Source organism: Mustela nivalis, assembly GCF_964662115.1.
Source record: "Mustela nivalis genome assembly, chromosome: X".
Classification (NCBI taxonomy): domain Eukaryota; kingdom Metazoa; phylum Chordata; class Mammalia; order Carnivora; family Mustelidae; genus Mustela; species Mustela nivalis.
In genome coordinates, this window is record NC_139040.1 from 102,554,379 (window position 1) to 102,566,942 (window position 12,564).

The 12,564-nt window shown below is 39.9% G+C and overlaps 1 protein-coding gene across 1 annotated transcript in view; it reads right to left on the reverse strand.

Moving 5' to 3' along the window:
- Nucleotides 1–8,633, reverse strand: part of CFAP47 (cilia and flagella associated protein 47) — a 525,406-nt gene extending 516,773 nt beyond the window's left edge. The window contains exons 1-2 of the mRNA XM_082717915.1: nt 8,388–8,633; nt 3,800–3,951 (exon numbers count right to left, since the gene is read on the reverse strand). Coding sequence (XP_082574041.1) covers nt 3,800–3,951; nt 8,388–8,582 — 347 coding nt within the window. The 5' untranslated portion in view covers nt 8,583–8,633. The remainder of the gene's footprint in view (nt 1–3,799; nt 3,952–8,387) is intronic.
- Nucleotides 8,634–12,564: the final 3,931 nt, after the last annotated feature.

Below are 12,564 nucleotides of genomic sequence, written 5' to 3' on the forward strand. Positions count from 1 at the left end.
TAATAGGAGAGATCCCTGTGGTATTGGAACAGCTGAATATCTTGACTATGGTGGTGGATACAAAATCCTACACAGGTAAGGTAATGGTACAGAACTTAAAAATTTAACACACAGGGTGCCTGGGTGGCTCAGTAGGTTAAAGCCTCTGCCTTCAGCTCAGGTCATGATCCCAGGGTCCTGGGATCGAGCCCCGTGTCGGGCCCTCTTACCCTCTCTCTCTTTCTCTCTCTCTCTGCCTGCCTCTCTGCCTACTTGTGATCTCTGTCAAACAGATAAATAAAATCTTAAAAAAAAAAAACAAACACACACACACACACACGCAGATACACACACATAGCTTCATTCAGCCCTTCCCACCATACTTTAAGAGGGCAGTGCTGTCTTTATGTTGCAACTGTGATAAGCAGCTGACCTGATGAGAGAGTGCATACATTATGGGGCCAAGAAAAAATTCCTGTCTTCAAAGGCAGAAGCATTTTCAACTCTCCGTATATAGTACAAACAAGCAAATCTAAGTGCAACTCATAGTTATATCAATGTGCAGAATGGACCAAAAATGGACATACTTAAAATAAATTATAAAATGTGAATTAAGGAATGCTGGGTGGCTCAGTCCTTAAGCCTCTGCCTTCGGCTCAGGTCATGATCTCAGGGTCCTGGGATCAAACCCGCATCAGGCTCCCTGTCCAACGGGGATTTTGCTTGTCCTTCTCCCTTTGCCCCTCCCCTCAACTCATGTGTGCTTTCTCTCTCTCTCTCCCCCAAATAAATAAATGTATTTTAAAATGTAAATTATTTATAACAGACTAATAGCTTATTCCTTCCCTATCATGAGTCAACTGTTTGATTTCTTTATAGAATGCAATGCTGTCCTTAATCAACTTTTCAACAATACAGAGAACCAAATCACAGCAGGGAAAAATGCAGCTTATAAAAAAAAATACCAGAGAAATAATAAAAAGGCATGTCAAATACCAATATTAATATGAATATTCCAATATTAATTTTGCTGGTGATAGGCAAACACACACAAAAGAATAACATCTATAGAATGACATCTTGCTAAGGGAAAGGAAGATCCGTATGTGCATGTATATGAATAAAAAGCACTTTAAAATATTTACACTAGGGCACTTGGGTGGCTCAGTGGATTAAAGCCTCTGCCTTCAGCTCGGGACATGATCCCAGGGTCCTGGGATAGAGCCCTGAATCAGACTCTCTGCTCAGCAGAGAGCCTGCTTCCCTTCCTCTCTCTCTGCCTGCCTCTCTGCCTACTTATGATCTCTGTCTGTCAAATAAATAAATAAAATCTTTTAAAAAAAATGTTCACACTAGCCTTAAGAGGTAATTATTTTTTTTTATTTTTTAAAGATTTTATTCATTTGACAGAGAGACAGTGAGAGAGGGAACACAAGCAGGGGGAGTGGGAGAGGGAGAATCAGGATTCCCATTGAGCAGGGAGCCCAATGTGGGGCTTGATCCCAGAACCCTGGGATCATGACCCGAGGCGAAGGCAGATGCCCAATGACTGAGCCACCCAGGCACCCCAATAGGTAATTTTATAATGTACAAAAATATACTTTTTTCAGTATAAAATGAAAATGGCAAATTTCTTGGTCAAATAAATAATCTATATCAAAGTTAATCTGCAAGTCAGTTATAGTTGACCCTTGGACAACACAGGTTTGAACTAAGTGAGTGCACTTTTTTTTTTTTTAATACAGCACTGTAAATGTATTTTCTCTTCCTTACAATTTTTGTTCTTTTTTTCTAAGATTTTATTATTTATTTATTTATTTATTTATTTTTAAGATTTGATTTATTTACTTGACAGAGATCACAAGTAGGCAGAGAGGCAGGCATAGAGAGAAGGGGAAGCAGGCTCGCCGCTGAGCAGAGAGCCTGATGCGGGGCTCGATCCCAGGACCCTGGGATCATGACCTGAGCTGAAGGCAGAGGCTTAACCCACTGAGCCACCAAGGTGCCCCCCCTTATGATTTTCTTAATAGTATTTCTTTTCTCTAGCTTACTTTATTGTAAGATTACAGTATGTAAGACATACAACATACAAAATATGTGTTAATCAACTATTCATGTCATCAATAAGGCTTCCAGTTACCAGTAGACTTTTAGTAGGAAGAATCAAAAGTAATACATGAATTTTTCAACTACACAAGCATCGGCAGCTCTAACCCCTACATTGTTCTTGGGTCAACTATACTTAGTTCTGTGTTCTATTCATTATATTAGTCCACATTTTTCAACCAATGTCAAAAGAGCACAGTTTAGATTTCTCTGGAAGTCAAACATCTTCATTATTTAAAATTCAGTGAAATAATAATGATAATAATTATATTAAAATATAGATACAGGTTCACAATCCATTTAATAATACATTCATCATAAAAAAAGAGAGTAGGATGGTGATTACCAAAGCCAAGGGAGTGGGGAAATTGGAGAGATGTTGGTTAAGGGTACAAATAAGGAACTAGTTAATGAATAAGTCCTGGAGAGCTAATGCACAGCATAGTGATCAGGGTCAAAAACACTGTGTTATAAAACTTCAAAGTTACTAAGATATTAGATCTTAATTGCTCCCACCACAGAAAAGAAATGGTGATTATATAGTGTGATAGGGGTATTAGCTCACCCTAGAATGGTAATCATATTGCAATATATAGGGCGCCTGGGTGGCTCAGTTGGTTAAGCACCTGCCTTTGGCTCAGGTCATGATCCTGGAGTTCCAGGATCGATTCCTGCATAGGACTCCCTGCTCAGCGGGGAGTCTGCTTCTCCCTCCGACCCTCCCTTCTCTGTTTTCTCTTTCTCTCTGTCTCTCTCAAATAAATAAATAAAATCTTTTTTTAAAAAAAACTATATATTGCAATATATAAATGTATCACATCCACATGCTATCTAACTTATAAACTTGTACAATGTAATGTGTCAATTGTATTTCAATAAAACAAAGAAAAGTAAGATGAGAAGGAGCAGCCATTGAAGAAGTGCAGTACCAGGGAAGTCGAGAGAATAAAGTAGCACAAGAAGGTAATAATGGTTAATAGTGTCAAATGCTGCTGAGAAATGGAGTAAGATAAAGACAGGAATTACCAACAGATTGGCAACATGCAAGAGCTATTTCACTGGAAAGCTCAGAAGGACAGCCTGTCTAGTGTTTTGAAATGAGAGTAGAATGTGAGACTATAAAGACAGCAATACAGCATTCTTTACTGAGTCTTGCTGTCAAAAGGTACAAAAAAAAGTAGAAATAAAATATGATATGAGTCAAGGAGGAAAAAAAGAACGGAATATATGCAATTGTTGGATGTTTTTATTTTAAATAAAAATACCAGAAAACTCAGGGTTTCTGTGTGCCTTGGTCAGTTAAGGATCTGAGTCTTGATTTTGGCTCAGGTCATGATCTCAGGGTCGTAGGATCAAGCCACATAGTGGGCTCCATGCTCAGCGGGAATCTGCTGGAGATTCTCTCTCTCCCTCTCCTTCCAACCCCTCCCTGCACACTTTCTCTCTCTCTCTCTCAAATAAACAAATCTTTAAATAAATAAATAAATAAAATCTTTAAAAAATGTTTTAAAAAAATTTTAAATACCAGAAAACTAGACTTCTGTTTGTTTTAAACCCCACAGGTTGCTAAATATTTGTACTTTAAGTTCAGCTGTAAGGAAACTATAGATACAATAAGCCCTGTTACCCATAGAAAATACAAAATATTACTTTAATCCTTATTTTTATTTGAAGAGTGCTGAAGACATCAGCATAAAATACAGAGAATACATACCCAACTAGAGGGATCTCTATTGTTTTATTTCCTATTGAAATAAGTAGCTGGTCAAAAGTGTCTTCATCTTTATCAGGATGGTATTCCACCATAGCTGTCATCTGAAGTCCAGAAGCAAGTGCTTTATCCAGATTGGTCAAAATCAGTTTGAACTTTAGTGGGAGAAAAAAAGAAAAAAAAAATCAAATGATACATGGTAACTCCTAATAAGGAAATAATGTGAGCAAAAGTAGTTAGAAGTATACATTATTTCAAGAGCTGTATCAATACATAGACAATATCCCTTCCCTAAAGGCAAAGACTTAATCACCATATGTGTATCAGTATAGATCCTTTAGATATGCTTTTTTTTAAAATAAAATATTTTATTTATTTATTTGACAGAGAGATCACAAGGAGGCAGAGAGGCAGGCAGAGAGAGAGAGGGGAGGAAGCAGGCTCCTGGCTGAGCAGAGAGCCCGATGTGGGGCTCGATCCCAGGACCCTGAGACCATGACCCGAGCTGAAGGCAGAGGCTTTAACCCACTGAGCCACCCAGGTGCCTCCAGATATGCTTTTAACAGTACCTGAACTGAAACTGACAATGCAGTCAGTTGAGAAACATGTAAATGCTCATAGTCTTCTTGAGAAGTATGAGATGCTTAGAGGAAAAAAGGGAGAGCATGCAAATAAAAATGTTGCTCAATCATATATATATATATATATATATATATATATATATATATATACACACACATACATGCATATATACACATGTATGTATATAAACATACATATAGCATTTTATATAGTTTTTGCATGGAAACTTAGAATTCATAACTTGGAGGAATATAAAAAATGAATTGAATAAAGAGGGAAAAAATACTTCTATTCTTGTAAACCATTTCCTAGACTCCAGGAAAAATACTAAGGGAGAAAGAGAAGAACTACTATGTATTGGTCACTCACCAGGTGTCAAGCATTCTACACCTCTTATTTCGAGAGTCCTGTAAGGCCAATGTTAAGGTTACCAGAATACAGATGAGGAAACTAGGACTTGCAGAGGTTAATTAATGTCTAATGTCTGTGTGACAGTGAGGATTGAAATCACACATCCATCTGACTCTAAAATTAAGCTCTTTCCCCACAACTGGAATGTGTCCCTCTCCTGAATTTATAATCTCCTTAAGGAAGCAGACTATACACCCCTAGAAAGTTAAATAATACACGCTGGAGACTAATTAAGTGTCTTTTGAGTCATGGAGACATAAGTATCATGAAAATCCATGAGAAAGCATGATTATGGGCCAGAAAGGAGAGTAGTTGGCCTAGGCTTAGAGAATGGTCATAAAATGTGAACAAGCAAGTAAGATGCTCCCTGTAGGGGCAGGATTATCTCAGACACAAGCAGAGAAAAGGATAAGCAAAATAGTCTCCCAGCAGGCAATTAATAAGCTAGCCTTGCTGGGCAAAGAGCTTCTATCAGTAACGACGGAGGTGTGTTGAAATTAATTATTCAGGGCTTTTCATGCGAGGCTGAATCTACACAGTACTTTCCAGCAATGAAGGACATAGAGCAGGAGAGTGATTTGTTGATACAAATGGTCTGAAAGCTTCCCACTTCCAGTAAACTTCTGATACCTTAAAACTATCACAGTCCAACTCTCAATCCCTCTGCAATGACAGAACGGTAAGAAAACAAGCAGTCAATTATTCCCTGCATAAGCCTGTGGGTGTCAGAAGTAACATATCACGTGTGACTACCGTCCTTTAAAGAAGCTTTATCTTTAAGAAGAAAAACAGGAAGGGGCAGCTGGGTGGCTCAGACCGTTAAGCATCTGTCTTCTGATCGGTTCAGGACCCTAGATTTCTGGGATACAGCTCTGCATTGGGCTTCCTGCTCACTGGGGGGTGCTTCTTCCTCTCCCTCTGCCCCTCTCCAAGCTTGTGCACACTCTCTCTCAAATAAATAAATAAAATCTTTAAAAAAAAAAAAAAAGAAAGAAAGAAAGAAGGAAAACCAGGGCTTCAGCAGTATGTGCTTTTGGTCAAACTACACATTGCTAAGCCCTCTGAGCAGTATGCAGAGGTGTGTAAGGCACCATCCCTACCTACGAGCTGATGGACAGACCACCAAGGTAAAACTAACATTTACTAGGAGTCATCAGGACACAAGTCCAAATTATAATAAATGTCTGTTAATGCAACTGGTATCCAGTAGGGAAGAAATAATTTGGAGATAACACGATAAGACTTAGCAAGGGGTGCCTGGGTGGCTCAGTAGGTTAGGCCTCTGCCTTCAGCTCAGGTCATGATCTCGGCATCCTGTGATAGAGCCCCACATTGGGCTCTCTGCTCAGAGGGGAGACTGCTTCCTCCTCTCTCTCTCTGCCTGCCTCTCTGCCTACTTGTGATCTCTGTCAAGTAAATAAAATCTTAAAAAAAAAAAAATGACTTAGAGAGCAAAAGAGAATTCACTTTGACCCTCAAAGATGGGTGGAGTTTGGAAAAGGGTGATTCTTGCAGGAGGTGGGAACGAAAACAGGGGTCAAAAGAAAAAGGAATCTGGGGCTCAGGGAGACTCTGTCAATTAAGTATCTGCTTTTGGCTCAGGTCAAAATCTCAGGGTCCTGGGATTGAGTCCCACATCAGGCTCTCCACTCAGTGGAGAGTCTGCTTCTCCCTCTCTGTGCACACACACTCTCTCTCTCAAATAAATAAAATCTTAAAAAAGAAAGAAAGAGAGAGAGAAATAAAGAAAGAGAGAAAAGGGAGTCTGAGCCATGGGGGTAAAAGGGGGCAATTACAAGTGAGACTGGCTTGACTGACTGGTCCAGCAGCCACACAAGTTGGCAAAACACTTAAGATGAGGTCTGTGTCTTCTTTATTTTCTACCAGCGATCCACAGTAGATGGCCCATAGCACTGCATATGGTTCATAATAGGTTATTATGAACATAAAGACAATGCAGTCTCTTGAGCCAGGGCGGAAAACAAGTACTACTGTCTATGAGGAGCATCATTTTGTAAATAATTATAAACAGTGGTGATGACAATGCTCTTTACAGAGTACTTTGTTTTTATTAATTTTCTCTACAAGATAGTTACTACATTGTTTGCCAATCTATCTCTTTCTTCATTCCCTTTATGTCTATGAAAGACCAGGAGTCCATATCATGGTCTTGCAACAAAGAGAAATTGACACTGATGGGGTTCATGACTGTGGCTTCTAACTAGGAAGCTTACCTGGTCATTCTCTTGTCAATGTCAAGGCCTATGATCTAAATAGTTTTCCTTCATGACTCTTGATACAAACAAAACTAATCATATCACTTTTCTCCTTACTGCACAAAAACCACCCATACAAGTGTCTCCTGGACAACCATAAAATAGTGTTTGCCCCCATCTGGGATTTTCAGACCTACTTTCAATTGTTCAATAAATATGTAGTGAGGTAGTGAAATAATCAACTTTTTCCCTAATTTTACAGTATTTGGAATAATCAGGTCATTTTTGATTTAAAGAGCAAAGAGCCTCTTGTGATGTGCTCTTGTATCACAAAATACATATCACTATTGTCAAAACATGCGAAAGGAACAAAGCATGATTCCATTTATATGAAACTCTAGAAAAAGCAAAACCAATCTATGGTGTTAGAAATTAGTACAGTGGTTACCTCCATGGGGTGATGACTCCAGGTACTGAAGGGAACTTTCTAGAGTGGTGTTAATATTGTACAATTTGACCCAAATGGTGGCTACATGGGTGTATAAATATATAAAAATTCACCAAACTTTACTTCCGAGATTTGTGCTCTTTAGTGTAGGTAAAGAGTACAACAATGTTTTTAAGTGTAAAAAGTAGAACACGAAAGGCCTTTTTCTCTTTGTCCTTCTAATTACTACCATACATTTTTCTATGTATATACAAACATATATAATTCTAACAAAAAAAAATCAGAGATACCTTTATATTTCTGTATAGTTGCATTCAATATTATTTATCATTAGCAATGTCCCACAAAAAAATCAGGTTATTCATCACTTACGTATCGAAAATTCTTATCACTTTTCTTATATCAAAAGTCTCCCTGTTAACTGGTGATCATCGTAAAAATCCATACACACACTTGATCTAAAATAACAGTGACACTGAGATACAATTCTGTCAACTTTTAAACCAGAAGATTGGGACAGCCTCTTGAAACATGAATTTTGCACAGTAGGTGCTCAACAAATGTTTCTTAGAATATGAATTTTGTTGATGTAATTCTACAGTATATAAGCAAAAATTCTGGGCTATTAGGAGACACACATGGAATCCCTTTTCCCTTCTTTCTAAACCCAGAAGTTGTGAGGTTCTAGATCTACTTTTCCCCACCTTGTCTCCCAAAGCCAAGCAAAAAGTAAAAACACAAAACAAAACAAAAAGTCTAGCATATGTAAACACTGAGAGACCAAAATCTCTGCTCCCTGGCAAGGTCAATCCAGCCCCCATTTCCGAGGCACCGGGTGTCTACTCTCCGGGACAGAGCGGGCGCCCAGGTGAAGACGAGTTCTCAGAGCCCTGAAGGTCCTGAAGTCCTGCTCCAGCACCCCCGAGTGTATTACCTGTGGTTTGAGGGGCTCCTGAAACCGGATTTTCTGGTTGCAACGGCCGAGATTGTGTACAGTAATTGGGAGGCGGTACACCCTCCCGGCCAGCGTGTCCAGGAATTTCACCTCCGAAGGTGTCACCCGCAGCTGCACCTCCTTCTTTGGGGTCTCTGCCTCCCGGGGGACCGGGGAGCCCCTTTCGGTCTCCATGGCTGCCCTCCAGGTGGCCTGCGAACCGTAGCTGACTTCAACTACTGAGGGCCAGCTTGGACGCCGTCGCTAGGCAACCGACAGACGCTGCGTGCTTGCCTCAAGCTCCACCCCTATTGGTGCAGCCCAAACTTTGTGAGTTTGCTTTCCCCAGCAGAGAATGCAGGCTTCTGCGGAAAGAACACAGGGATCGCAGGTGTCAGCAGAGAAATTGGAAAACGTTCTACAACAGCCCAAATCCCGGAGGCCTCTTCCTTTGTCATCACCCGGCAGGATTTTAAGATGGCATTGGGGGTAGACATTTTCCTGGACCTCTCTTAAGGCAAAGCTTAAAGAGTAGGGGAAATGATGTGCCCACGGAGTCTATTAAAGCAACAAAATGTAACAGTAACAGAGGAATTCATTGGTAGCAGAGTCAGGGCCCCCTGTGTCTCCTGCTCATTGGCCTTCAAGACTGTCATTACTAAAACTGTAATAGCAATCTTCTCCGTCCTTTGTAAAAATGCAAATTATGTTTAATTTGCAGGGCCTAAGAATCTGTTTTGTAAGGAGGTCCCAGGTGATTTCAACAATGCAGCTCCAGGGACCACACGCTGAGTACAGAAGCTTTAGTTTTGTTAACTAGTCTGGGTGTTAAGTTTCTTCATTTGTAACCAAGGTGCTGCTCAGAAGACTGAGATCAAGCCTCTTCATCTCTAGCTAGATGAGCACCTTTCCAACAAGCCCAAATTCACACTGACCAATCCCTACTCTCTCTTCATACTTTGTCTGCTGTGATGGTCTTAGGGTTGTTGTTGTTGTTTTTTTTTAAGACATAATTTATTTATTTAATAGAGACATCGCAAGTAGGATGGCAGAGAGAGGGGAAGCAGGCTCCCTGCTGAGCAGAGAACCCTATGCAGAGCTCAATTCCAGGATATTGAGATCATGACCTGAGCAAAGGCAGAGGCTTAATCCACTGAGTCATCCAGAACCCTAGTCTTAGGGTTTTAAAACACATTAGTTAAGTGCTATTTTTCCCTGCCTTAAATCTGGCTCTTATCATAACTTTACAACATGCTGCTTCTAGGAAACTTTATTAATTTGGAGTCAAGCTCTGCAGATTTATTTATATACCGTGTAATTATATATGTTATATTTATAAAAATATATAAGTATAAATAAATACATTTATATTTTCTCACATATAAACATGTATATAAACAAATACACTCACATTGCATATATATATATATATATATATATATATATATACATATATTTGCTATTTTCATGTCCTCTTTGCTACTGTATATAACTTTCACTCTGAGAAGACTGGCCTTTCCATCTGCTGGCCAAACAGTTAATTATCCTTCAAAAACACTGTTGTCCCTTTTTCACCAACTGTTTCAGTCCTTTAAATAGGTCTCAAAGCAGATATCGAAAAATTCTACTAGAGATCATACTGCTTACTTCCTCATCGTTATCCTTTCCTTGGTATTTAGAAACTCTACCCACCATTAGAGTTTCCACTGGCTAAGTATAAAGTAAGACTTCTGATTTCTAGTTCACATGGCAAAATGTAGAATCAATAGATAGCAGTTACATCTTTCTCTTAAATACAGAATAGAAGAATGGTAAAGTCTACAATGAACATTTAGAAAATCTCTCCCTAACCTCCAAGTCTCCATAACAGTTCATCATTCATTATAAAGTCGGGTAACTTATTTATCCTATTGGTACTGTGGGAATCTTGTAAAACACTTATGGGAAAGACTAAAACTTTTTTTTGAAAGAGGAGTCAATGCAATCCAGAAAATCTATTATAGTGGTAAGAATAGTGACTTAGAAACAAGAGCTTTTGAAAGAAGATAAACAGCTCTTCTCTGAACACAAGAGTATTAAACACAAGAGTATTAAAAGTATAGTAACCAGGGGTGCTTGGGTGGCTCAGTGGGTTAAGCTGGTCTTTGTATTTTCACAGTCACCCAACACATAAATATCTTCTCTCTTTCATCTAGCTCCTTACAGGCAAAGACCAGTATACAGCACATGAAAGATACATGCAGTGTATGGCTGCATGGTGGCTCAGTGGGTTAAGCCGCTGCCTTAGGCTCAGGTCATGATCTCAGGGTCCTGGGATCAAGCCCCGAATCGGGCTCTCTGCTCTGTGGGGAGCCTGCTTCTCCCTCTCTCTCTGCCTGCCTCTCTGCCTACTTGTGATCTCTGTCTGTCAAATAAATAAATCTTTAGAAAAATAAAAAATAAAAGTAGAGTAACTGTTGTATTTAAAAAATAATTAGAAAGTGGGTAGTAATAATGAAATTCACTAAGCTTCCATAGGATTAAAATTTCATCCTGTTGGTGAAAAGCCATGCTAACAAAAAATAAACTGATGGCACTAATGTCCAAATATAGAATAGCATAAATTGGATGGCAGTGACAAGGGCCAAGAATTCTTGTCCCTTTCAAGGTGCACCTAGCTGGACTAAGAATCAAATTGACATGAGACCAATTAGCAGGAGACAATCAAATTTAAAGCATATATACGGAGAACCCACCCAGACATGGAAATTCCAAAGACAGTCAGGCAAAATGAGGTCTATATGTCATCCTGAACTCAGGAACAGGGGTAGGGGTCTGGGACTTCAAAAGGAAGGAATGTACCTCACATTCCTACCAAACATCCACCCTGATCAGAAGGGCAGATGTTGGGGTGCCTGGGTGGCTCAGTGGGTTAAGGCCTCTGCCTTTAGCTCAGGTCATGAGCCCACGATCCTGGAATCGAGCCCTGCATAGGGCTCTCTGCTCATTGGGGAGCCTGCTTCCCCCTCTCTCTCTGCCTGCCTCTCTGCCTACTTGTGATCTCTCCCTGTCAAATAAATAAATAAAATCTTAAAAAAAAAAAAAGGGCAGATGTTTGGAAATTAGATGTTTCTCTTGCCATACAGATTGATCACTCAAATAAAATTTATCTCTGCTAATAATCGTTATTCTGGAAAGACCCTCATTTAGATTCCTCTATGTCAGTAAGGGAGGGACAAAGGTTTCTCTCAAGCCCACTGGGCTCAGTTACCTTCAGTCCAGAATAATCTTCATGCCAAAATGGCCATCATGGGTTAGTCAGCCCTCAGCCCCTATAGTTCCTTCCTCTGAAACTTTACTCAAGTTTCATACATTAAAAGTTGAGTTAGTAGGGGGGTGCTGGGTGGCTTAGGCGGCTAAGCAACTGCCTTCGGCACAGGTCATGATCCCAGTGTCCTGGGATCGAGTCCCACATCAGGTTCGCTGCTCAAGCAGGGAGCCTGCTTCTCCATCTGCCTCTGCCTCTCTCTCTGTCTCTCATGAATAAATGAATAAAATCTTAAAAAAAAAAATTGAGCTGGTAGGTTGTCTCTTAGTCCTAACAATAGGTCAATTTAGTCAAACTTATTTCAGGGGGCAGTGATGCAGATATATTCTCAAAAGTAGGCCTACGATTTGACTAATCAATCAAGTATTAAATAAGAGGTGTTTCTATGGAAATAAAAGAAAAATAATGGTTACTGATTGAATCAGTACTGATTGAATCCAGATGGCAGGCCCAAAGCATCTTCAGATAGAGTGAGGACATGTAGTGGCAATCTTACAGATCTTCTTGGTTTGTAGTTGAAATGTCTCCAGCAGTCTCTGAGTGGCTCATTGAGCAACAGGCATGAAGATTGTCAATTTATGAGCTATTGTGACAATTTCTCTGAAGTTTACATCAAGTCATTTGGGACTCTTAGGGGAAAAGGCAGTTTTATATCTCAAATGAGTCTAAGTGGAAAAAAAATGGGAGAAAAATCAAAATGTTAGACATATTTTCTCTCCACAAATCACCCTCAGGGTGACTGGGTGGCTCAGTTGTTGGGTGTCTGCCTTAGGCTCAGGTCATGATCTCAGGGTCCTGAAATCAAGGCCAGCATCAGACTCCCTGTGCAGCGGGAAGCCTGCCTCTCCCCCTACACCTTCCCACTCCCCC